The sequence below is a fragment of the Fusarium oxysporum genome, chromosome II (genome assembly GCF_013085055.1).
Source record: "Fusarium oxysporum Fo47 chromosome II, complete sequence".
In the NCBI taxonomy this organism is placed as follows: Eukaryota; Fungi; Ascomycota; class Sordariomycetes; order Hypocreales; family Nectriaceae; genus Fusarium; species Fusarium oxysporum.
In genome coordinates, this window is record NC_072841.1 from 2,387,411 (window position 1) to 2,413,088 (window position 25,678).

General features: G+C 47.9%; 9 protein-coding genes across 9 annotated transcripts; 4 read left to right on the top strand and 5 right to left on the bottom strand.

The window, feature by feature from the left end:
* Positions 1-158: 158 nt before the first annotated feature.
* Positions 159-963, bottom strand: FOBCDRAFT_288262 (uncharacterized protein; the record flags this gene model as incomplete). Its single annotated transcript, XM_031173435.3, has 2 exons — positions 159-796; positions 852-963. The coding sequence occupies 2 exons, from the start codon at positions 961-963 to the stop codon at positions 159-161; spliced, it is 750 nt and encodes a 249-aa protein (XP_031050220.3).
* Positions 964-2,521: 1,558 nt separating this feature from the next.
* Positions 2,522-3,404, top strand: FOBCDRAFT_196842 (beta-lactamase-like protein; the record flags this gene model as incomplete). Its single annotated transcript, XM_059608857.1, has 3 exons — positions 2,522-2,861; positions 2,918-3,319; positions 3,361-3,404. The coding sequence occupies 3 exons, from the start codon at positions 2,522-2,524 to the stop codon at positions 3,402-3,404; spliced, it is 786 nt and encodes a 261-aa protein (XP_059464144.1).
* Positions 3,405-3,686: 282 nt separating this feature from the next.
* Positions 3,687-5,192, bottom strand: FOBCDRAFT_154845 (uncharacterized protein; the record flags this gene model as incomplete). Its single annotated transcript, XM_031173438.3, has 1 exon — positions 3,687-5,192. Exon 1 carries the CDS (start codon positions 5,138-5,140, stop codon positions 3,689-3,691), a length of 1,452 nt encoding a protein of 483 aa, XP_031050223.2. The 5' UTR covers positions 5,141-5,192.
* A 2,137-nt stretch (positions 5,193-7,329) lies between these two features.
* Positions 7,330-9,052, bottom strand: FOBCDRAFT_127548 (general substrate transporter; the record flags this gene model as incomplete). The annotated part of the gene is made up of 3 exons (XM_031173439.2): positions 7,330-7,833; positions 7,897-7,961; positions 8,014-9,052. 3 exons carry the CDS (start codon positions 9,050-9,052, stop codon positions 7,330-7,332), a joined length of 1,608 nt encoding a protein of 535 aa, XP_031050224.1.
* Positions 9,053-9,523: 471 nt separating this feature from the next.
* FOBCDRAFT_176496 (acyl-CoA N-acyltransferase) lies at positions 9,524-10,201 on the top strand (the record flags this gene model as incomplete). Its single annotated transcript, XM_031173440.3, has 2 exons — positions 9,524-9,888; positions 9,952-10,201. The coding sequence occupies exons 1-2, from the start codon at positions 9,593-9,595 to the stop codon at positions 10,199-10,201; spliced, it is 546 nt and encodes a 181-aa protein (XP_031050225.2). The 5' UTR covers positions 9,524-9,592.
* Positions 10,202-10,653: 452 nt separating this feature from the next.
* FOBCDRAFT_236833 (Aldehyde/histidinol dehydrogenase) lies at positions 10,654-14,366 on the top strand (the record flags this gene model as incomplete). The annotated part of the gene is made up of 8 exons (XM_059610109.1): positions 10,654-11,315; positions 11,370-12,172; positions 12,613-12,701; positions 12,744-12,959; positions 13,416-13,657; positions 13,704-13,764; positions 13,917-14,208; positions 14,254-14,366. 8 exons carry the CDS (start codon positions 10,654-10,656, stop codon positions 14,364-14,366), a joined length of 2,478 nt encoding a protein of 825 aa, XP_059464145.1.
* A 763-nt stretch (positions 14,367-15,129) lies between these two features.
* Positions 15,130-19,006, bottom strand: FOBCDRAFT_236835 (uncharacterized protein; the record flags this gene model as incomplete). Its single annotated transcript, XM_054703318.2, has 5 exons — positions 15,130-15,499; positions 15,545-16,128; positions 16,253-17,912; positions 17,959-18,449; positions 19,004-19,006. The coding sequence occupies 5 exons, from the start codon at positions 19,004-19,006 to the stop codon at positions 15,130-15,132; spliced, it is 3,108 nt and encodes a 1,035-aa protein (XP_054559293.2).
* Positions 19,007-21,106: 2,100 nt separating this feature from the next.
* Positions 21,107-23,315, top strand: FOBCDRAFT_236836 (putative cyclase-domain-containing protein; the record flags this gene model as incomplete). Its single annotated transcript, XM_031173447.3, has 4 exons — positions 21,107-21,745; positions 22,291-22,666; positions 22,709-23,211; positions 23,268-23,315. 4 exons carry the CDS (start codon positions 21,107-21,109, stop codon positions 23,313-23,315), a joined length of 1,566 nt encoding a protein of 521 aa, XP_031050232.3.
* FOBCDRAFT_176503 (fungal-specific transcription factor domain-containing protein) lies at positions 22,906-25,531 on the bottom strand. Its single transcript, XM_031173448.3, has 3 exons — positions 25,343-25,531; positions 23,268-25,290; positions 22,906-23,211 (listed from the first exon to the last, which is right to left on the bottom strand). Exons 1-2 carry the CDS (start codon positions 25,495-25,497, stop codon positions 23,400-23,402), a joined length of 2,046 nt encoding a protein of 681 aa, XP_031050233.2. The 5' UTR covers positions 25,498-25,531; the 3' UTR covers positions 22,906-23,211; positions 23,268-23,399.
* Between the last annotated feature and the right edge of the window lie 147 nt (positions 25,532-25,678).

The window sequence follows — 25,678 nt, forward strand, 5'->3', positions numbered from 1 at the left end:
CCTTCATGAGTCTGACACCCTGGCCATTCAGACTGTCAGATTGAAGCAGCCCAGAGAAATTGCGGTCAGAATGCATTCCCCTGCATCAGCGCTCTTTCGCAAGTACCAGCTAATTAACAAGACCACGGAATTAGTTTTATGGAAGAGGAATTAATCGTTCAGCTTTGCAGGGATGCCAGAGTTAATGGCCTCTCTCCCCGCTGAGACCTCCAAAAGTTAGTCGTCTGAAGTATCCCACTATCCATCAGAAACCACCACCGCTTCGCAAAGCTTTCGCCAACCTCCCATCCCATCGGGTCCCACGGTACTGTCCCCCATACCTTTAAGCTTCCATACTGCATATCACGCGCAAACTCCTCTTCGTTAATAATAGAGAGAGACTTGAGGAGTTTGTCCCGCAATGATGCCCAGGGCAGCATGTCCAGGTACGACAGGTGAGGAACGCTCTTCTGTAATTGCGTGGGCGCTATAGCAGATGGAAGACTGTCGGTCAGGGCTTTAATGTTGAAGCCTGGAATTTGCTGGCAGTCGAGGTCGAGGCGCTGAGCTATGACCGCTAAGGCTGTGGCGGCGGTCAGGTCGGTCAAGATGAGGTAATGACTGTCCATTGTGGGTTGCTCAGATGTGTATTGGGTATATAAGAGGTTTGCATCGAACATGTCTGTGACAACCATGCTTGAACCCTCTGTAGATGATTGTCCGAGACTAGGACCTGCATCTCTTCTCACAAGGGCTCCCGCGTCCTCATTAACCTCATACTGTGCCGCTTGCTTCTGTTTACCAGCAAGTCGTGACCCTGGAATCAGCATTAGCCAAGCACTTCCGCCCAACAGTTTTATCATAGTACATACGCCTGGCTCGTTGGGACAGCCTGTTCTGGATCCGCTTTCGCTGGGCGGGGTCCGGTACAGCCGTCCAATCATCTTCAGTGGATTTCACAAATGGCTCCCAGTTAGGCTTCATTATGGACATATAAACGCCTGAGGTCTCGGCTAAGGAGAGAATAACAGTATGCGAGAAAAAGCTGACGACTTTGGCTTCGGTTGAGAAAAGATGACAGAGAGCTGCTGATATTGTCAACTTTCTGACAGTCAGACTTGTCAGACTGCATAACCGAGATGAGTCGTCCAATTATAAGTCACACTAGTCCATATAGAGTTAGTCTTTAGTCCTGAAACTGGTCAGCCACCTAGAGCCTAGAGGCTCGATTTACAAAGCTTGAAAGGTTTTAACTGGGATTTGTCTGGTTATGTTATATTGTAAACACACGAAGGCTTTGATGATTGAGGTTTGTTTGCCGATGATACGATGCTTCGATCCGTTGGGTATTGACTGCATCCTATCCCACGAAACCTCGAAAGTGTGTCGTAGACGGTCTGCGAAACCTTTTTTGATCTTTTCAAAAATGATAGCCATAATCTCGAGCCATGCAAGGTAACGGAACAGAACCTCCTTTGATTTATATGGTCAGGCAACGGGAGGTAGTATGATTTTTATCGCTATATTTCTGATTAATTGTAAACTTGACTAATACCATCTAGCCACTAATGAACCTGTGACTGTAACCGATCAGCTATGGATATAGTCGTCGAATTAGTTCTAACAGTACGATACTGCCCCCCTTTCCATGGACATGCTCCCTGAAGGAAGTTTATAATGAAAAAGGTGGCATGTATATACCCTCCAATATCTGGAGGGTTGAGACTAGCCCATATTTCCTCCTTATCTCCTAGCTCCTGATCGTGTACCTCCTCTTGTACACCTTCTTCATCGTCTCCTCCCTCTTGCACTTTATATTTACCTCCACACTCCCTTAAATTGTCCAACACTAATGCTGTATCTACCATTTTCTTGCTGATTTTGGCAGCCCTCTCAACTAGCATTCTAATTATTTGCCCATAACCACCTCTGATCGCCCTTTCCAGCAGACCCTCATCCCATGAGCCTGGCTGAGCATCGATGTGAGTGTTTTTAACCTCAAGAAGTCTGTCAACGCATGCTCGGCGCTTATTGTTTTCCCTGATGCATATGGCAGGGATTATTTTCAGCTTTGCACACCATATCATATGTTACAGAACTGTGAACCTGAATGCATTCAGTCGTCACACTTTGTGTCCAAGCATCTATATACCTAATGTTTCGTTTTATTTCGCATGTCAAAAATGAATTGATGCGGTCATGCACCAGCGAGCACGTTGAAGTATCAGCGATAAGATTCCGAGATTACGAAAACATCAGGGGTTAACTACTTATTCCAGACACAAAATCTCGCAACCAATCAGAGACATACACATAAAAACTCTTTACTAGTGAAAATAACTATTAGCAAAAACCTCTCAATGATACTATACCGTCTGTTCATTAGATAAATAGTGAAAAAGACCTTCTCAGGTTCTAAACATGCATTTCAATACCCCGCAGCGTCCTAGCTTTAATTGCCCCACATGATGCCATATTAAAACCAGCTCTTCTCCCTGGCGATATCTGTCAGTCACCCCTCATCTGGAGACAAGAGACAACTATGTGCTACAAGCTCGGTCCTCCGGACCCTGGATCCGCAGACAAAGCACCCAAGGATACATATTTTACCTGCCGCAAACTCACCAAGAATCTTTTTTATATCACCGAGGACGACAGATGGGGCGAGAATCCGTTTATTTACGTGCGCCTTTACGCCTCTACAGTCGTCCTAATTGATACCGGCTGCGGGGGCCCGCACAATTCTTCCGATGCTGACTTCACGTCCCTCCGGCATTTCATCGAAGAGTATTCCGTCGCAGACAACGACAATCAACCTCTTAACCCGGGAGGCACCAAAAACTACACCGTGATTTGCACTCATTGCCACTACGACCATATTGGTAAGTGGGTCAAAGCTTGCCTGGACGCTGGCTTGAGACTGACTATTTCTGGCAAGGCGGGATTATGCATTTTACAGAGTCATCAACCACCTCTGTTGTGGCTAGTTCTTACGATAGAGATTTTATCGCCAGTCCAGATAGACTGCCAACTTCGTCTCTCTGTCGCTTTGTTGGAATGAATACGCCCGAGTATTCCGTGACTGTTTGGGCTGAGGACGGCCAGTCAATCACTGATAGTGCCGGCAATGATCTAGGCCTTGTGCTATATCATGCTCCCGGTCATACCCCAGACCAACTCGCTATCTGGGATGCCCAAGAACGATTTCTCTTTGTTGGAGACACAGTATACGAGCACGCCCCTATATTGTTCCCCATAGAGGGAAATATTAAAAACTATGTTGCAACCATCAAGAGGCTTCAAGGACTCGTCAAAGGATGGAATTCTATAGAGAGCCAAAGTATGTACAGGAACAAACCCACAAACTTTCGTGTTGCTAAGATTCTAGGTCGCGTTTTGATGGCATGTGGACACTTGACGTGTAATGCCGATGCCGGGGAACTGCTAGAGGAGGTGAGGACATGTCTTCAGCAGTCCCTCGTAGGGACTATTCAGCCTAAACCTTGTGGGCTTGAGCGTGGTGAGGATCTAGAATCTTACTCTAGTGCGAATAAGAGAGTCAGCTTCCAGGGACCACGGAGTTATTTCGCAAAAGCACGGGCAGACCAAGATTTAATGAGTGAACTGGCCTAATCTATTGAGAAGACTAATTATATAGTTGAATCATATACACAGTAAAGGAATTAAACACAGACAGTATGTTAGTATGCTAAACAACTTCCTGGAATGTCACAGCGTCGAGGTTGGCACCGACCTCGGCGCAGCTGAATCCAAAAGTAACGCTAACATAGTCATGCTGAGACAACATCTCCTCCGTAAGCGTGCAAGTTGTATCCAGCGGGAACCAGTTATCCACGGCGACGCTAGGAGTGCCCATTACAGTTGAGCCCGGGACACGATCGAGGTTGTTTGGGTCTCCAAGGGTACAGCCAACCGCCATCGAATTGCATCCATCGCCATTTATGCTGTTGGTGTAGTAGTCGACGCGGACGAAACCAGAGAGGCGGTAAGAGGCTGCCTTGAGGTCCTTCGTGTCGATCTTTTGGTAAAAGTAGTTGTTGTACGCCTGGCCGCCATCGACTCCAAACACGAGTCGTCCAGAAGCTGGGCCTTCGAAGGGGCTGTTGGTGTCGCGGTCAACGGACTCGGAGCGAGTCGATAGCCAGGGCTCAGTAGTGTCGAGATCGAAGCTGCCGTTGATGAGAAGAGGTGTTGGGTCTGCATCGGTTGCTGTGGTCGTGGTAGCAGTCTCTGTAGCGATTGTTGAGCCCTCAATGGAGGTTGCCATTGTAGTCGCTTGAGTGGTAGTAATTATCATACTAGTCTCACTGTTGGTGGCAACCGTGGTAGTGTCGGTGTTGGGGATTACAGCAGCTGGCTTGAGCTCAACAGAGTCGAGGTAGGCACCCGAATTAGCACAGTAGAATCCAAACACAACGCTGATGTCGGCATCCGCAGACAGCATCTCTTCGGTGAAGGTACACGTAGTGTCTATCTGGGACCAGTGACCGACGGAAGTCTCAGCGCTTGCCCGCGAAAGCGAAGCCGGCACGGGAACCCAGCTTCCTGTACCTCCCGTGAGGCAAGCGGCGATGATGGTACTGCAGCCGTCGCCGCTTTGGCTGTACTCGTCGACGCGGGTACGGCCCTCGAGGACATATGAGCCCGCTTGGAGTGCTTTCTTGTTGATCTTTTGGATAATAAGATTGGAGTACTGGCTGCCATCTTCGTCTCCGAACTGGACTTTACCAGAGGCTGGGCTCTGATAGCCGCTACCAAGAACCAAGCTGTCTTCGTGCTGCGTTAGCAACTGCCACGGGGCGGTCGTGCCATCTTCGAAGCCAGTGTTGGTGAGCAGAGGCTCGTCAACCGTCGCGGTTGTGGTAGCACTCTCGGAAACGGTCGTCGAGGCTTCAGTGCTGAGAGCCTCTGTGGTAGCATCAGTCGCCGTGGCCGCTGTCTCATTCTCGATCACAGTCCCGCTCTCAGTAATCGCAGTGCTAGTCTCGACAGAAGTGCTAGTCTTGGATGTAAAGCCAGCAGAAGCAGTTTCGGTGGCAGATGTAGTGATGGCCTTGGTAGACGATGGCTTACAGGGGCTTGCATTGGCCACCGAAGCCAAAGCTGCAAAGGCAGCAACAATCAACTTGTTTGAAACCATCTTGCGATGATCTCCACAAACAAAATAAATGAGCGTGGGGGGGTTAAATAAAAATGAGCGAATGGACCAAAGGTGAAACCAAGACACGAGCGCAAATTGGGGACATTCACCCTTTTTATTCTATGCTTTAAAATGACGATGGGGTCTGGACTCAATAGTTTGACCACACGGGCCATACAGACAGAGTTCAGCCGCACTTAAGCATATTTTATAGTGTCGCTATTGGATTGATTGCAGCAGCGCCTCAATAGTCTCAAAAGTTCGCGACTGCCAGACCAATAATGTGCTTACCTACCTGTTTTAAGAGGGGCTTTGCCAATTGACTAGAGACTATTCATACAAGGCGAAAAAAAGGAAAAGTAGAGTTAGAATATTACTTAGACCATACCCCTGCGTCAGTAGTCAAGGTATTACCGGTAAACACTCAAAGTGACGTCTGATGGCTCACAGTTGATGGGTATATGCAGTATAAGATCGAGTCACTACGGTCATACGAAGCTTATCAGCACAGAGCAATAAATATCACACGCCTGAGACACTTACTGGCTGCAAAAAGAACTCTAGGCGTGATAATTGATCACCATTCCCGAAATGGTTAATCTTTTCTGACAACATCTTGCTGATGGCCAAGCAAAAATGATACAAGTGGCTTGGAAGGAGACCTGACAGCGACCACGAGCGGGTTTCCGTGTTTTGAAGTTATGCTTATCAATACGTGAATCCTGCGTGGGGGATTTTGCATCAGACAATTACTAACTAATGGACGGTAATCGACGTTTTTTCATGGGATGTCTCAGCCGCCTCATATGCATCTAAAATAACTCTGTCACCAAGACCCAAATAACAACCCAAAAGAACTCCAGTAATAACTCACAGCAGCGTCATAGCCAAGGCCAACATGCATACCAGCTGAAAGCTAAAGTGGGATCGTCGCGGCCAACAATAGGGGTAGCTGATGGATATAACTCCAGACCTGCCACTTATTCTCGCTATTAAGGTCGTCTGTATTCCTTCTCTAAACGATAAATCTCAGCGAGATGTTCTTTCGGTACCTCAAATTCGACTATCGGTGGGCTATCGCCATCGTCGCTTGGTACATTGTGTCTTCCGCTGTCTCATGGTGTCGTCTACGTCATGTCCCAGGGCCTTCCTTGGCCAAGTTCTCATATCTATGACTGGCCCAATTGGCAATAAGCGGCAAGAAGTACGAAGCCCAACTCGAGCTTAACGAAAAGCGTGGCTCTTTGGTCAGGGTTGGTCCAAATGAGGTTCTCAGCAGCGATCTCGAGCTGTTGCGGAAAATCAATGTTACTAAGAGCAACTATGCCAAAGGGTCGTCATACAGTGGATCACGATTCAATCCCTATCACGAATCTTCATTCATAATCAGGAACCCGATAGAGCACGACAAAGTGGTTAGGGGTAGGGTTATAGTAACAGAGGATAATGCCATGCACGAAGCTGAGGAGATCTGGAGGGCTAGAGTACATAATAGTCGCGCGTCAGTTGGCCATGGTTATCGAAGGTCTATCAGCCCCGGTCGCTCTGTTTGATAGTTAGAATAGCTAAATAGCTTTATAATCTTCCTACGCTGGATACGTAGTTGACTCATAGACATGTTGGTCATATGTTTCAAGTCCAGCGCGCAATGTCACACACTACCAAATGCAAAACATTATATCCAATAGCACTCATAACAAATCCAAAAATCAATTACCTGCTGTGACTACTATACTTGGGATATACACTTTTTCATAGAATACAGCAATGATATAGTGCGGGGGAAACCGCCAATAAGGCAAAGACTTACCCTCTAAGGTGAGTCAGAAAATAACCGGCATACGTTTCACTGATATAACAAGGACTGCCTAAATCTTACCTATATTTACCTAAAGCTTAGGTATTCCTTAGTATATGGTCCTACTACCGAACAAATCTTCTTTTAACGCACAATTGCCAATTTCTATCAACTACCGATGCGAGTCAAGCGTATACAGTTTGTCTGACCTCTAGTACGAATAGTCCGTATTTTACCAAGTATAAGTAGAAATACAGTTAACTATTTGTTGTTCCATTAATGTGATAATACATTTTCTGTTTGATGCAGAGGCGAATTCGGGATAAATAGCTGAACCTTAGCCACTGTTTAAGATGCCTATAAGATTTAGATAGTATTAAGCTATCTCTCTCTATCCCTCCCTACTCATAACATCGTCCACTCCGTTAAGTAGATCGAACTTCTTGAACTGTCTCGCAGGAACGCGCCTCTGGAAAAGGATGTCCAGCTCCTCAAATGTACGGCCTTGACTCTCGGGAAGCCGGAAGTAGCACCAGACAAGACATACAAGACTAATTCCACCAAAGAGGAAAGCCGTCTTACTGCCCCAATTGGCCTCATCAGTATTGAGCATTAAAGGCATGACAATTGTGAACACAACGGAGGCGGCAGCCTGCACTGCTGTAGCCACAGCAATGGTCTTTTCTCTAAGACGGGTGGCTGAGATCTCGGAAATGATAACAAAACAGATGGGACCGACAGTCATTTGGTACACGAAGGTCCAGATATCCATCAGCGTGGCAGTAGCCCATATAGCACCGGTGGTGCTAGAGATACTGAGGAAACCGATGATGAATAGGAGAGTCGTCATGACCATCATACCCGCATTATAGATCGTGCGTCGGCCAAGTTTGAACTGTGTAATTTATGAGCTGATGCGTTGAAGGATTATGGGGATAAGACTGGCGATGACACGTACCCAGTTCAGTAGGAACCACGAGAGAACCGTACCAGTGAAACCCAGAGCGGTGTTACCAACACCCACTAGAGTACCAAGTCAGCAGGTCTGTAGTTTTTAGCTTTTCGAAACACGTACTGTTGAAAGCGTCAGAGGGATCCAGGCCGGCTTTTTGGAAGAAGTATGTTGCATATCCAATAAGCGGATTGCCACCAATGACCTGGATAAGGTAAACCATAACTGAGATCTCAGTGCGAACCAAATTCGCTCTCTTGAAGCACTCCAACCACGATGTGGACGACTCGATTTCTTGCTCGAGAAGATCTGTCTGTTCGATTCCCACAAGAGCCTTGTCGATATCGGGCCTGTTGGTAGGTGAGGACAGGCCCATGAGCGCGGCACGTGCTGCCTCACGTCGGCCTTTGCGAACCAACCAGTACGGACTTTCAGGGGCGAAGGGAAGACCAGCGAGAAGGATTGTGGGCCAGACCCATTGGATCGCAAAAGGGATCTTGTACGCCCACTCGTCCATACGGGTCTCTACACCAGCCGCGCAGCCTTGGGCAATGAATTGGCCGACCACAAACGCCATGTTAATAGAAGTGGTGAGGAAACCTCTCAAAGCAAGAGGGCACACCTCTGAGGCATAAGTTGGTGCAATGACGACGTAGAATCCATAAGCCAAGCCGCCGAGAATCTCGCCAGCACATAGCATGCTAATGCTTGTGGAGAAGAACTGAACAAACACCAAGGCAATAGACCAGACGCAGCAGATAGCTAATGTCTTCTTTCGACCAAACATCTCGAGGGGATAACCACTGGCAAGTGCTCCAAGAACCTGGCCGATCGGATTACCCATTCCCAGAGCCGTCTGCCACGGCGCAGAAACTTCATAGCCGTCGCCGCCATGAACCCGCTCACCATATTTTGTTTGGAATGCGGGTAGGGCATAGAAAGAAGTGATGATCTGGGCGTCAAAGCCCGCCATTATAACGGCAATGCCAAAGAAAAGAGCCCAGAAAACGGCCCACGGATACTGGCGAGCGGCCTCACGGAAGCCAAGGTTGTGCTCTTCGACGGTGAGGTCGCGGGTGGCATCGATCTCAAGGAGCTCAGATCTCTTCAGGTCTGCCAAGTCATGATTATCTTTGTTGGCTTCTTTGTCTAGGGTTGCCATTTTCAAAGATATAGTATAATGGAGATAGTAAAAGAGTTTGGCAGGGGCAAGAGGAAGTGGTCCACCTATAACGGCGAAGAACGGTGTTTAAGTATCTATTGAAGATTGGTACACCAAGAGATATCTCGCTTGCTTAGCCTTATCACCGGTTCTGCGGGAACCGACCTGGGGATATTGAATTAGCACCCCGCAGACATGCGTGTGCACGAGATAGCATCTCATTTCCATATCGATAAAATGTAACAGGCCAATGCAACGTTTCTTGGCCCCTTACGATAAGCAGTCAATAGCTAGAGAAGGATCGCACTAAAATGCGGGGAAAGCTATCGGACAGAGTTTGGCCCGGCATTCGCACCGACCGTTTGCCGGCTATTGTGCCTGGACCCGGTTAGCTGGGGTTTTCTAAGATATCATCCATAAATATGCAAGACTCCTTCGTGTTCATCGATACTCCCTATCGTGACGCTAGTCGACGGAACAAGGCAAACTATCTCACCTAATCGACCCCTCTTACACTACAGCCTCCAGGCACGACATAATATGGTTGCAACCGGCCCTCTCTCCGGCCCTCTATTCTCACCAAACCTGATTGGAACTGATGTTGTAACATCATTCCCTGAAGGTTACACTGTCCGACCATTGGAACGAGGGGATTATGCAAAGGGATTCCTTGACTGCCTCGGCGTGCTGTCTGATGTAGGGGACGTGTCCCAGGATCGCTTCGAGGAGAGGTTCGATTGGATGAAGACACAGGGCCAAGGGGTGCATTACCACGTGGCTATTGAGCATAAGAACCGAGTTGTCGGAACCGGTGCCATTATCGTAGAGAGAAAGTTGTAAGTCTTCTAATTGGTTAAGAAGGTGTCTGCACTATGTTGATGCTAACCTCATTTCGGCAGTATTCACAATCTTGGGTTAATTGGACATATCGAGGAAATCGCTATTAGAAAGGATTTCCAAGGCAAAGGCCTTGGACTGAAGTTACTGGCCAGTCTGTCGTCTATTGCAAAGAATGTCGGGTGTTACAAGACGACTCTGGGGACCAGTCCGGAGAACGAGCCGTTCTATGTCAAATGTGGCTACAACAAGTCGGGCAACATCATGAACCAGTACTTCGAAGAGCCCAAGGAACCCTATTATCGGGGATAAGCCCGATAAAACATCATTTTCAATAGTCGTAGCTACCCCGAATCGATATTGATGGTGATCTCGACTCAAACGAGCTAGACTGAACCCTTGTTAGTGCATTGATAGGACTGGTGTTCTTCCGATGTTTGCCGGTTCGCCGGTTTCCCGTTTCACCGACTCGAGGTCAATCGCTTGCAAATTGATAAGAGCTTATTAGGCCTTAGTTTGTTTATTAAACGTTACATTCTCCATATCTGCAAATCATTGACGCGGGGAAATTTATAATCTGGTGTATGCGTGGCTGTCGGGTAGCTGCAATGTAACAAGCTGCCAGAGCCGAATATCCGTAGCTACGTATTAATAAGGGAACCCTTGCTAACGAAGCATCTTAACACGATTGAAGATAGCTTGCGATTAGTCCAAAGTCATTATCTGCAATCCAATCTTTCTTGGTATCTGTCTGCTAGTTCACCATGGCACCCCATGCCGAACAGGATGAGTCCACCCACGGCATCACTCGCCTTCCACCACCAGAACGTCCAGCCTTTTCTACCTCGCCTCCACGTCTACTAATCATTGGCGCTGGGAACCGTGGCAAAGCCTATGCCGAGGCTGTTAAGAATTCGAGTAATGGCGTCATCGTCGGCGTCATAGAGCCTATCGCACTAAAGAGACGGCATCTCGGTCGCAAATACATCTGGGGTGCACGGGAGCCTGTTCCCGGGGAAGAGTTCAGCGACTGGCCAGAGTTCGTTCAATGGGAACTTAGCCGACGGCAAGCAGTCGCTTCTGGGACCACAGATGTCCCTGAGGGTGTTGATGCAGTCTTCATTTGCGTCCAAGATGGCATGCATAAAGATGTTGTCCTTGGTCTTGCACCGCTGAAACTACACATCATGTGCGAGAAGCCTCTAGCGCCTAATCTGGAGGATTGTATGGCTATCTATAAGAGCCTTTCGCCCGATGCCTCCGGATCCTCAGAAAAGCTGTTCGCTATCGGCCATGTCCTTCGTTACAGTCCTCACAACATGATGATGAGGAAGCTTCTACTTGAGGACAAGGTCATCGGAGACATCATGGCTGTTAATCACACAGAGCCAGTGGGCTGGTATCACTTTACACACAGTTACGTCAGGTAAGTTGTTGACTGATGGGCTTGCACAAGCGATAAAGTCTGACCACATGCTAGAGGAAATTGGCGCAATGAAAAGGCGGCAGCTCCATCACTCCTTGCCAAATCGTGCCACGACATAGATATCCTCTACTGGATTTTGGCAGCCCCGCCTCCCGGCTCTAACAAGCCAACCCATGTGCCCAAAGACATAAGCTCTTCTGGATCCCTCCAATATTTCAGAAAAGAGAGAAAGCCTGTCGAAGCTGGAAATGCCACCAATTGCTTGTCATGTGCCTATGAGCCATCGTGCCAGTTTTCGGCGAAGCGAATTTACACAGGAGCTGATCTCAAGAGTCAGCAACAAGAGCACTTTTGCACGGTCGTCGCACCCGAAATTGAAGACTGTATTCCAAATGGTGGGCCAGAAGCAGCTAAGAAGACTGTTCTCTCCAAACTTGCTGAAGATTACTCAGAAGACACCCCAGCAGATGAGGTTAGCAAGAGAAATACCTTTGGACGTTGTGTGTACGAATGTGACAACGATGTCTGCGACAATCAAGTTGTAACACTTTCTTGGGACGCCGACCCGATCGCAGCTCCCGGCGAAACACCTCTGCAAGCTCTTAGTGGCAGAGGTAGCAAGACAGCTACATTGCATATGGTTGCGTTCACAGAAAAGATCTGTACCCGGTTCACGTACATTTACGGTGTTCACGGAGAGATGTACGCCGACAGCTCCTCAATTACAGTGACAGACTTCAGGACGTGCAAGAAGACGGTTCACTACCCACACATTCCCGAGGGCGGTGGCCATGGTGATGGAGACGAAGGATTGACGAGGCAATTCGTGCTGGCTGTTGATCGGGTAAAGAACCATGGTGAGAAGGTGTCAACGGCTCAACGAGAGTATATCAAGTGCAATTTAAGGGATGTTATTATGAGTCATAGTATGGTATTCGCTGCTGAGGAGGCAAGGAAGGGAAAGAAAGTTATAGATTTTCCTGAGTGGTTTGAGAAGGAGGTCATGATAAAGCTAGGCGCTTAAATGCTTCGAGTATAGCCTTAGGGTGAGGACAATCCATCTATAGTTCGTCTATCATCTCTGGCTTCCTGACATTTCGAGTTGTGCAGTCGTGTTTTGTTAAAACTTTGAACGCGTCATCATGTTTTCAGTATATCAGGACGCTATATTCTATCTAGCGATACTTAGATTGTTGCCTTAAGAATACGTATCACGAGTCAAGCGCAATGAAATGAATAGGTAAACTACGTATTCTGTAGTAGATGCAAATAGAAGAGCACTAGAATAAGAAAATAGTACCTATGGATTTATGTTGCCGCAACACGCTTTATTACTTACTTGATCCGAATTCCCATGCCAAGCTCAACTTCACCGAGTTCTTCAACGTCATCGACAGAAAGCTCAAGACAACCAAGGAGACTTCCTAGGGTGTAAATCCCTCTACTCTAGAGAAGAACCCCCCAGTTCCAGTTTCGACTCGAGAAGATGTAGACAGGGCTGTCCAGGCGGCTAAGAAGGCCTCTGAAGCCTGGGCTGAGGTCCCGTACAAAGAGCGACAGGCCTTAGTGGCCAAATTTGCGGATAGCATTGACTTGATCAAGGAAGATCTTGCCGTTCTGTTAACCAAGGAACAAGGAAAGCCTGTGAGTTTCTTGGTTCTCTGGTCAACCTGCTTATCTGACAGGAGGGCAGTTGCAATTGCCACACGTGGGAATAGGCAAGGCCATTCAGTTCCTCCAGGGGTATTCACAGCTACCTGACCCTGAAGAGGTGATCGAGGATAAGCCGGGTCGTCGAGTCGTCACCAGATACGTCCCTCTTGGTTCGTTATCCAGTGGCCGATTCTGCCCTCAGGGCTAATAATTCATAGGCGTTGCGGTCGGTACTGTGCCTTGGAACTGTGATTGGAATATCACGGGTATTTATTTCGCAAAATTCTAACGCTTGAAAGTCCCTGTCTTTCTGGGTAAGGCTTCTTGATCCTTTGAAGCACGAAGTCCTAACTTGTCGGATAGCCGCTGCAAAGATTGGTCCAGCCCTCATTGCGGGAAACGCTTTCATTCTCAAACCATCGTAAGTCTTATGACAAGACTATAGAGACTATCATGGTAATCTTTCAAAACAGGCTATTCACTCCCTATTGTGACTTGAAGCTCGCTGAGCTGGCTCTCAAGTACTTCCTCGCAGGCGTTGTTCAAGCACTGAGCGGCAATGATGACCTGGGCCCGTGGCTCACCGCGCATCCTGGCGTTGACAAAATCAGCTTTACAGGGTCTAGAGCAACTGGAAAGAAGGTCCTGCAGAGCGCTGCTGGCAATCTTAAGCGTGTGACACTCAAATTGTGAGTCGACACTTGATGATCAGAGGTCTAGGACTGACGTATATAGGGGAGGTAATGATCCGGCCATTGTCTGCAGTGATGTCAATGTCAAAGAAGTTGCCCCAAAGGTCAGTCGCAGCAGGGAAGCCTTGCAGCAAAAGTTCTGATTCTGGAGATCACTTAGCTTGCCATGGCGGCTCTAACGAACTCTGGTCAAGTAAGTTATTCAAACTAGAAGCTTCAACGTTGCTGATAAGACTAGCTCTGCATCGCTGTAAAGCGTATCTATGTCCACGAGTCCATCTACCATGATGTATTGGAAACATTGGCTTCAACGGTTAAGAGCCTTCCTGTTGGTGATGGTCTGGAGAGTACCACCGTTATGGGTCCTGTCCAGAACCACCTGCAGTTCGGTAGGGTGAAGAGCTTACTCGCAGATATTCAATCCCATGGCCTCAAGCTCGTAGCAGGATCAATCAGTCCGTCAGATGCGGGAAAGGGGTACTTCATCACTCCTACGGTTGTCGACAACCCTCCAGATGCCTCCAGGATTGTAGTCGAGGAGCCATTTGGTATGTTTCTCTTTCGTTTCAGTGATATGACGATTACATTATTAGGCCCTGTCTTTCCTATTCTGAAGTGGAAGGACGAGGATGAGGTCCTTAGACGCGCCAATGGTAACCCCATGCCTCGGTTTGGACCCCAGACTTGGAGAAGGCAGAGAGGCTAGCCGCGAGGCTCAGGGCAGGAACTGTTTGGATCAACAGCCATCACAAGCTCCATCCGAATGTGCCTTTTGGGGGCATTAAGGACAGCGGCCTTGGTGCTGAGCATGGACTTGAGGGGATCAAGTCGTATTGTAGCACAAAGTCTATATTTATTAATGCCCAGAACCTCGCTCAGACATGGAGTCGGCTGTGAAGGCTTTCCCTTGAACAAGAAGAAAGGATTGAGGCGAGATGGAATCTTCCTGCAGCTTGAGATAATCTCCTTAGAGATACCGCAGGTCTGCAAGTGCAGGTACATCGGGTGGCAGAGATAGCTTGCGGCCTGTGATGGGCCCCTGCTGGCATGACGAATCCATCCACAGAGAAGTCAGTGTGCCCAATAAGCCATGCCGCGTGCAACCGTGGCTGTCTATCGTAAGCGATCTCAATGCCGGAAAGTATCGACCTCGAATGAAGACAGCTCTTGGATGCCCGATGCATGAAGAGACAGGTAAAATAGCACAGAAGCCGCTATGTTGACTGGGGGCGGGCGAAGAGGTAGTTGGGTATGTTAGTTGTTCTATTTATCATAATTGAACATATCGTTGACCGCCAGCCAAATAGCGAGTTAATTCCAAATGGGCTGCGCCTGTCACAACTTGTGTTGCAGGCTCCATGGGCGGACAGACCTTATGTCGGAGGTTTTCAGGTAGTTTCAACTTTATTTCCCGTAGCAAGTATTCCGATGTACAGAATTCTCCTGCAAGTATAATTCCCTATCAAAGATCAGCACGTCAATATGAAACGAGTACTTAAACATACCTGGATAATATTGCCATTTTTGAAAACCTCACCCATTGTATAAGCCATCATGGCGGTAATACCATCGGTGACGGGCTGGAAACAAGACAAGATTTCGTCATTTGTGAAAGTCATATAGCCTTCCTTGATCCCTGCTTCGGGAAATTCTGTTTCGATTGCAACATCGATGTTCCATTCTTGTCCACTGTTTCTGAACTCTATCATGATGCGTCGCTCAAAATCACCGATACACTTTGCATAGACCTTTCTAGCTGTTTTGGAGCCATCTGGAAGTCGCATGCGGTCGATTTTGGTCCGCACTATTTCGGCAAACTTTTGTGATATCAGGGTAGGTCTAGGAAGATTTAGTTAGTGCAGTAAAGAGGTAAAAGGAACTCACCCCAGGTTCTTATTTGACATAAGTCTAGAAATGAAGAAAGGCGATGCTTGTAGAAGCCTATAGGCAGACACATATACTATCTTTTCCCCACAGCTCACAAAGATAAATATATCTTTGGTTTCCTGGGTGAGGGAATATGTCAATATCGCGTGGTGTATTGACGCCTCTGCTTCGCTGACGAACGATAAGCGTGTATCATTTTCGTCTCTAAGATAGCCAGCTCTTTGAAGAACACGTTTCCATAAAGTTTTGTCCTTATCTGCCCAGATCTCTGGGGTGGTGACAATCCAATGGATCCTCTGCTCGTTCTCCAAGAATTTACTGCCTATACGTTGCTGTAATTGGGTACGAAGGGCACGCCTGACCTCATAGAGGAAGTCGGCTGAGATATCCACAGCGTTGAGGCCCGGAGGAATACCAGGCAGTGGAATTGACTCCTCTGTCTCTTGGATCAAGAACAGAGGTAGACCTGCAACCTTCTGGACGCCTGGCTTCGGATATCCAGTCGGCCCAAGGGCGTTAGCAATGTCATGGCCCCAGCCGACTAGCTTATTGTACTGATCGTAGTAAAGAACAGTTGGAACCTAAGAAATTAGATATGATCCAGTGAGCTTCTAATGGATAACTTGCCGATGATTTGCTGTAAGAGCCAGCACCAGGCCACTCTCTGAGCAGCTCTGATATCGGGCTCTTAAAGTCATTGACTACGTATGCAACACTGGTGCTCGCACAGTCTATCTTCATGAAGTCGATTGACACAAATATCTGATATCTGGATTCAGGCGTGGGCACAGGTGCCATGTTATAGGGTGACAGTGGTGGGGGGGATTGATAACCTTGGGGTTCGTAAATGTTGGCATCTTGCGTGGGCAGTGGATATGCTGTTGTTAAATGGGGAGGTGGTGGTAGCGACAGGGCCAGAGAAGCTGTTCTGGCACTTGGCAGTTGAAACTTGAAGAAGTCTATGATGAGCTGCTGGTTCTCTTTGACAAGATGATCGTTCCAACCTCGGGCTCGAAGACCCTCGCCAAGGTGGTCACGCCAGAAAGGATCGAAAGCATCCAGTAGTCCGAATTCAGATAGGGCGTTATTGTGGCTATATGATAGATTGGTGCTTCTTCTCGGTTGCTCTGGTTGTTGTTGAGAGTATGGCCCCATGCTTTGCAGGCGATGCATTGTAGATAAGATCGTGTCCGGACGCCCGATAGCCTTTCGAGAGACAGGAGGGTTTGAAGATGGCTCTACGTTTGGCCTTGTTTGCATGTGCTGTGTCGGATATTGCACCGTACCTTGATGACTATTCGGTGTTGGTGGACTTGTGTACTGAGAACCGAAGGTTTTGGGGTACTGGAAACTACCTGGAGATGGGACGGGGCCAGAAGCTGCCGTAGTGTATGGTTGGCTGGGAGGATACTCTTGCTGAAAAGCCAATGGCTGTTGAGTTTGTGGGACCATGTCACTATCGTTACTTGGTCTGCCCAAGCTCCCAACTGAACGGTCCAGATAAGTCAAGGCTTCAGGATCAATCGCAATAGTCTCGTAGTTCGGGATAAAGCTTCGATGGACCTCTGCTTCCATCGTCTTATTTCTCGCCGTGCAGATGGACACAAGCAAAGTCAGGGTCTCCCAGCAGCTCAAATGATCTTTGCCGAGAACTTTTCTCTTGCCCCAAAGAGCACGCTTGCAATACTTTTCGGCTTCCTCAAGTTTGGAGTCATCTAGATAAGCAAGAGCCAAGGCGTGCATTCCGTGATACACAAGTATGTCGTTTGTCTTCCTCTCAAAAGCGATTGGAGTGATGACCTCGTCTGCCTCTGTCCACTTTTTCTGCCGCATGCATGCATATGCTAGTCGTATCCTCATAGCAGTGATATCGCTTACTGGTCTCGAACTCGATTCGCCATGCTCGATGGCACCTCTGTAGAATTGTTCTGCCTTTTCGTGGTCCCCATCCGCCTCATTCTTGATCGCTAGTTCTTCAATCCTTCTGGCAAATTCAGTCTCACTGTCCGAGTCGGCGTCAGCAGGAGAACGTGACTCTTCATTGACTGGCGGAGGTATCCATCTCTCGATCATTGATGTTTGTGCTTCTGTTAAAGGATCACCCATAATACTTCCTCCCCAGACAGTTGACCTAGGGCCCTCTCTCAGAATGGTACTAGCGCTTGAGTGGAAGTTCTCTGCCACCTGAACAAACTGTCGGAGATTTTGGGTGGCGCGATCGTCCTCTTCACGCCCACTAGAAGGGCCAGGGCTTGCGGAGCTCCTTGTATGCAAAACAAACTCAACATGCCTCAGTTGGGACTTAAGCCCAGAGAGGACCTTGAACACAGAGTCTTGAGAGGAATTGCTGTGAATTAGGAGGCAGCTATCCACGTTAGTAATCACCCTAGACCGCGATTATCATGACTTACACATTGATCATCTGAAAAGCACTTGTCATCGCCGTGTTGTATGACTTGATTCTGTCCTTATATATAGTGATATCTTTGGACCGTAGGCTAAACTTGATTTGCTTGGTTGGCTTGCGCAAGAACCCTCGGCCAAAGAGGCTTGTTTTCTCAAGCTCGGCCATTAGCTGGTTGAGCTTGTTGAATGTGTTCTTGATATCATCCAGGGTAGCACTAATACTACCCCAGAGGGCATTACCAGGATCGATCTCGGCCACAACAGCTTGCGGGACCCGACCTGAGGCATTGCTGACGGAGTCTAGGACTCGCGACAGAATCGAGACCTCCTCAAACAAGTTGGAGACATTCTCGTCGACGTCGACAGTATCGTCTATCCAGGTGTATAGCGTCTTAACTATTGTCCCGCAGCTGATGGCTAGGCCGGCGGCGCCTGACGCGATAGATAATGGATCCATCGGAGACGACCTGGCGTGCAGGTTGAAAATGGAGCGAGTCTCAGCTGAACTCTTGGTGCGGGGTGACATTATACTCCAATCGGGAATGCCGCTTATACAGGGCGTCCCAAAGAGGCATACCGAGTTTCTAACTTAACTCATAACTTTACAAAAGTTATATTTTCTACCTTGTAGCATTCAATACCACTACATTTTGTACTTTGTAGTATTATAGCTAGAAGCTCATTATGTTTCAAATGGCACTGCAGTCTATACTGAATTTATGGACTTACAAGTTGCTAAGCCTTCCATAGACTTGGTACCTTGTAAACCTAGAACCCATTCGTTCCTTTCAATTTAAGTAAAAAGCAAAAGAAAATTATATAACTGTCCCATTGAGTATAAGATGTCGCATGCAGGTTAGATATTAAAGGAAAGGATCTGGTTAAGAGTCCATGACCGCGGTCCATGTATTGAAGTATTGAGTGGTACTGTTATTATCAACAGGAAGTTCCTTCAACTTTAATAAGCCTCAATTTTATATGCTGTGATGCGTCGAGCGTCGAACTTTCTCATGCCATTGGTCGGCTCCTCAATAACATTAGATGGTTCACCATCGCATGACATGCTTCTGTATATGTGTCAGCAAGCACTTTCAATATGTAGTGAATCAAGAGTCTAACTGACTGAAAGCAGGACACCTTTACATGGATCCCACTCCTGATCTCAATGCCTTGGACATACCAGGGCCATATTTTAGCAATCTAAGCAGTTGGTGTTTTTGTTGTACCTATGGGCTGCCCTCCAACTGCTTGCAGGCGCCGACTTGAGGTGAGTCAGTACGGGCACGGCCGTTTTTGACATCCCACTTGATCTACCACGCACGGTTATAAAGCGACGAAAATAAGCCAAGGAATGACAATTTGGGAAATCAACATTTACATAGGCGGTGATTTGAGGACCTTACTCGAGACTAGCCACGATGGTTTGGAGTAAGTAAGCTGAAGAGCCTGGGTAGTTGCTTTGATGATGAAGCCTGAATCTGGGGGAAATAAACTTGCTGTTTATGTCGATCGAGCTAGTAATTCTGGCAGAAGGATTGCTTCCATCCAATAGACCAAGCCCGTGTCTCTGATGTCTCATGGAACTGTGCAGATATACTCCCCTCTTTTCAGCCTTCCGCATATGCGCTCCGAAGAAGTAGTCTTAGGCTCAAAGAACAATCCAAGCTATAAGGCTATCATCTACACTGCAAATCATTGCCGGATTCAGATCCGTGTCTCTCGTTACAAGATTTAGTATCTATCACTACTCAGTGATGGTCGCCAATTATTTGGTGGAACGGCATCAGATGATACAGCCATGTCTTGGAGAATGCAGTGGCCGGGGATAGCGAAGTTGAATCTCCCAACAGTTCCGCGCGTCTGAAAAGAAACTGTTGCAGACTACGATCGGAAGTCTATGACGAGTGCTCCAAACAGAGCACACCGTCTCACCTTCAGCAGACAACAACAGCTTGCTATTAAGTCGCGATTCACAGGGTTCGAGCTACACCGCTTTATGCTGTTTCCACATGCTGTTTGACGCATATTACCGTAGAAGACTGTTGTGATCCTTCTCGGATTGAGCATCAATGGCGCTCGTGCACGTCCATTGTTAGGTGATCAGTCATATTACCGCCACTCTGCTAGGATTGGCAAATGGTTCACTGAGGCTGAGAATCCTCAACTTATTTGTTTGTCGGCTATAACGGCGGTTTCATACGGAGATACAGATAAATCTCTGTGCTAAAGAAGAGGCCAACCTTCGATTTGTCTGCTCAAAAGTGCCATTTGATCTGCTGACCTTGCGGTATGTCTTTAATGGTCGTACAACCTGAGAGTTTTGATAAGTGGTTCCCCCTTTTCAAATCATGATTTGCTATCGTATAGACTGTTCGTGTGTCTGAGCTTACGTAGCGAAAGCAAAGTCCTTGTTGTTCTAGAAAGTGTGGAGTCTTTCCGTGCCGGATATACGGCTGGAATTATGACGGAATTTCACATCTCTTTTGGTTTTACAGCTCCGGCATTTTCATTTCTATTCAGGCCTAGGGTTTAACAAGCAGCAACATTGAAATAGACGCGAATCTGCATTCCGCCCTATCAAGGATAATTCACCTGCGCCTCTCTTTATGCCCTGATGACGCATGGCGAATGGGTCGTTACTGTAAAAATAGTTGCATCCCGGATGATCGCTGATAGCCGCCCACATACCGACCCGAGATCCCCCTACGGAGGACAGAAAACTCTGCACGTTCATCTCAAACGACATAAATACAAACGTAGTCTTAGCGTGGACTTAATACACTTCATGAGCTGTCATTTTTGGCATCTAAATTTACACTGTTCATCTTTTGTGCTGTCCAAAACTCCCTTGAACATCATGTTACTAAGCGGCGCGGAAGTAGTTTACGCAATTGCCGCCGCGTCAAGGCGCGCTAGAAATGCGCAGCACGTTCTTATAATAGGACACGCAAACGTAGTTTAAGCTTACAATAGAAACTGACGAAAAGCGAAGGATAAGCCTCATGCGGGTACTATACTTAGATAAATATGGAAAGTTTGCATGTGAACCATCGTCACGATTAACTATAAGATATGAAGAGAAGTATGATCTGGCAGAATGCTTGAAGAAACTGTTCAACAACACCACTGCAATACGGACGGTTAATTCCCACAATGCTTGTTTCGTCTTTTTTCTTGGCCCTAGGCGCAAGCGCCATCGCGCACGCACATGGTATCCGGGTCGAACGCTCAGAAAACCGCCTCATTAAGGGACCCGCTTCCCCAGATGGCGCTTCTTCGTCCTCTATGGAGCCAGTGTGGCATGCGAAACAACAAGGCGGTGGACTGATGAAGTTGGACTTTCATCGATTGATCCAACGTCGAGACACCAGTTCGGCGGACACCGGGACCTCAGCAGACGCTACGAGCACGGCAACCAAAGATTCCTCAGTGGTAGAAACCACTGAAAATGAAGCTACGACGACAGCTGAGGCTGGAAGTACCACGCTTGAAACAACCGATTCTGCGACGGAGGCATCCACTACAGAAGAAAGCTCCGTGTCATCAACAACCGCAACCTCAACGTCTACCTCAAGTATAGCATCATCGACAAGCACGACCTCAACTTCCACAGAACCCGGCGCCTCCTGCTACAGCACGACAGTCAAGAGCAGCACCATCTGTGAAACAACAGGGTTCACCACATTGACGTGTTATGCTGCGAATATAACCTCGAGCACATGTTCTCCAGGACTTCTATGCACGACCCAGTCAAGCAACGGAGTTACGGTCTGCATGGAACTCCAGAATGAAGTTGGTACAGCTGGTATTATCATAGCTTCTGTTTTCTCGGCACTTATACTTATTTGTACTTGTACCCTTATTACCATGTGCTATAGAGATAAGAGCAAGCAGAGAAGGCAGGAGGAGTTGAGACGGGTGAGATCTGTTAAGATTGCTGAGAGGGCTACTTTGATGCAGCATGCGAGATAGTACTTAAGATCGGAGGTTGGAGTGTTCATGTAGAGGCGGGTATGGGATCTGGCGAGGTATCCAATGTTTATTGATTTCATAGACCGCTGCAGCGGTGGATTCCGATGATATATCGTTTTGACAAAACACATGTGAACTAAAAGAATGACATGTACATATTAAAATTATGAAGTCTCGCGATCGTCCTCGTCTATCCTGATGACAAAGCATATTCCAATGAACAACCTGTTCGGGCTTCTTACCGCGGTTCCCCTCAAAAGGCGGGGTCTTGATATGAAGTCAACGCCAACGCCAACATCAACAACAACCTCAACTACTTTAGATTTTACCAAAAATTGACGATGTCATCCAAACCATCCTTCAAGTCCCTTCCTCTGCGAAAAGATGGTCCTCCTGGAAACGCCTGGGGCCTTTTCGGCGACAATGACGAATGCGGGATGCTAAACCTCTTGACCCCAGAAATCATAGTAAAAGCAGCATCAGAGATACGTGACGGCGTTCGGGTTTCTACCGATTGGCCCCTCAATCGAATGTCCCGACCTTGCTTTGGACGTGCACCTTTCAAGCATGAGATTACTACCAAAACCCCTCGTGCTGTGAATGATGATACTTTGACATTTAACACGCAGAGTAGTTCGCAGTGGGACGGGTTTAGACATTATGCTTATCAGAAGGAGAAGCTTTGGTTCAATGGGAAGAGCCTTGATGAGCTTTTATCATCGGATGTCAACGGCATTCAGGGTAAGTTATACTCTTGTAAGTGGACGCGGCTGATGGATGTAGCTTGGGTTGACCGAGGTGGTATTGTCGGACGCGGAGTACTACTCGACTATGCATCTTGGGCAGATATGAACAACATCACCTTGACTCCCTTCGAAACCAAGTCAATTACTGTATCAACACTAAAAGAAGTTGCCGAAAGCCAAGGAACCACATTCCAACAAGGCGACATTCTCTTCATCCGCACAGGATGGGTCCGAGCCTATGACAAGCTCTCCGACGATGAGTGCAAAACATTGGCAGATTACAAAGTCCCCCCAGCACATGGTATCGAGTCTTCAGAAGATACACTCCGATGGCTTTGGGAGCAAGACTTTGCTGCAGTTGCTGGTGACCAACCTAGTATGGAGGCATGGCCGTGTCAGAACACAGATTACTTTCTGCATGAGTGGCTGTTGGCGGGTTGGGGAATGCCAATTGGGGAGTTGTTCGACCTGGAGGCTCTTAGTAAAGAGTGTGAGAAGCGAGGGAGATGGTCGTTCTTCTTTTCGAGTGTGCCACTCAAGGTAAGTTCCGTCGTCTTACCGCTCATTCGTTGAGCTAATGGTCTGATGCATGTTAGGTTCCCGGAGGCGTGGCTAGTCCACCAAATGGTGTCGCTATCTTCTGATCCACTGTTTAAGCGCGTTGATACTGCGCTGATTAAAGAGCAAATACTAGCCAAATTATAATGCGGTCGATTTTGTATTGGAGCCTATAATAAGTCCGTCCAGCTATTAATGTTCATCCAATCCTGGTCTGATGTGAAATTGCTGAACTGATGTAATCCCTCCCCTCCAAGCAGCCTATTCCAATCAGGCGGGCTCTCCGGCACCATAACCTGTTCGCCCTGCAATCTCTGCGTAACAAGCGTTTCATATTCTCTATGTAACTCTTCAAAAACACTATGCACAGCCTCTGCATTAGGCCAATGCCTGGCAAGTAATATCGTTGACCTCAACAATCTCGATAATCTCTCAAGTGCATTGATGGCGACCAAAAAGGTCTGGGAAGTTACAGCTGCGCGAATCTCACCGGCGAATTGGATACCGGCCGCTGTCACGGCGCTAACGGAAGTAAAGTGGCATTGACGTAGTTCATCGCGTGCCGTGAGCTTTTCGAGGGATGTTACTATTGCTTGGGCTGCTGCTGAGCAAATTGACTGGCTGCTCTGTTCGTGGAGATTGCGATGGAGGTGGAGAAGGAGGAGATTGTAATGCATTCGGAGATGACATGTCCATGAGTCGTCGTCTTCTGCGACGGTGGATATACCTGAGCGGAGGGACCATAGGCCTAGCCGGGCGTCGATTGATGCTACATCTATGAGACGATCTCGCGCAGGTGCGTTTAGTGAAATGACGTCGAGGCCAATGTAGGCCAGATCAACGAGGTGGTTCAGAAAATCAGGGCTAACACCGGATTCTGCGATAGTTGGATCTGTGACTGGTGTATCGGTAATATCCTCCTGCTGAAGCGGCAGCTGATCTATGTCCTCTGCTCTCACTGCACAAGGCCTCCCAGTCTCCAATGAGGAAAAGACTTCACAGAAGAAGGCAGACCACCAACATCGTCGATACTGTGCCATCTCTGTAGCTGGGAGTTGAGAACTTCTCCGATGAGCACCAAGACCTGTACCTATTCGTACAGCAATTCCCGCCCAGTACCACGGCCCACCGGCGACTGTATCGCCATCGCCTATATGCCATGTGAACAGGGCTGCTGCTTGAAGAAGATGCATTCGATCTGACTCGTGTCGCATATGGTATAGCATACTAGCTCTTCTGAAGAGTCTGTTCTGGACGGCATGGCGATCAGTGGCGACGAGGGGATGCGCACAGGCGTGGGCGCCAGCCATGAGAACAGACTGGAATAGCAGAAGTGGTGGAGGATTATCAGGCGTGCGATATCGAGCGAGAAATTCTGGCTTTGATACAATGGGCAGAAATGGGTGGATATGATCAAAGTACGCTTGTACCAACGCATCACGAACCTCTTGGGCTGGGAAGGAAGATACCTCCGTCACCAAGTCTTGCGTTACCCATGAGTTTGGTGTAGGTTTCCAAGACTTGACTTGTCTGATAGGAGGATATGGGTAATGCAATGGTTTTCCGCCTATCCTATCACTGCTGGTACTTCCATCCGCAGATTCTTGAAACGAGCCATGAGTATCAGGTCCTGTAGGCGCAGATAAAGGTCGTTGGTCGCCAAGAATGGAAGAGTAAGGCTGTCTGAAAGAGCGATGTAAGTCGACAAGATGAGCCAGGTTCGACACAGGCGTGCCGACGTAGGCGATGCGAAAGCTCTTGGTCGATGCAAAAACAGCCCAAGCTGCAGCACCGATTCCATGTTTGAAGAACCTCGCTAATCCCTCCCGAGCGAGTTTCTCTTGACCATCCGAGCGCGATGCATCATTCGATGTCTTATCACGCTGCGATGGTGCAGATGAAGCCTCGGGTCCGAGGATCGAAAGATGATCATCACGCTCAACGGCTCCGGCCTCCGGATCCGGCTGCGATACTCCTGGTGATCTGGCAGGTGTATCGCGATCATATGCATTTCTGGAAACCACCGAACTTCTTCTCGCAACAGCCCATTTCGCCGTAGACCTATATCCTCATCAGCTTACTAATTTTTCACAGGGGCGCGTCGGAGCCGTACTGGCATTCGAACCCGGACTTTTCACAGACGGAGCAAGGGCCTGATGGTCGGTCTACTATATCACAGCGGACTTTGCGGCGTCGACATAAGTCACATGCTTTTCGCTGCTGGCGACGACGTTTGTCGTGCTGGGCTTTTTGAGGCGTCGGTTCCATGGTTGCTTGGTGAGTGGATTGAGGAGAAATCGGAACCGATGAATCAGGACTGTGAGGCTGAGATGGTTAGTGTCGGCTCCTGAGCGGAGAGCCGAGAGCGGGTATTAGACGGGTATAGCGACATGATTATCGACAGAGGAAAAGACAACAGGCGTTGGATTTGTGCAAATTATTTGTTCAC

What these genes read in the sequence shown, in the direction of transcription:
- FOBCDRAFT_176503 (XM_031173448.3), bottom strand. Translation starts at nt 25,497, where the DNA reads ATGGAACCGACGCCTCAAAAAGCCCAGCACGACAAACGTCGTCGCCAG. An exon ending in AAGTCCGGGTTCGAATGCCA is followed by an intron (nt 25,291 to 25,342) that starts GTACGGCTCCGA and finishes ATGAGGATATAG; the next exon opens with GTCTACGGCGAAATGGGCTG.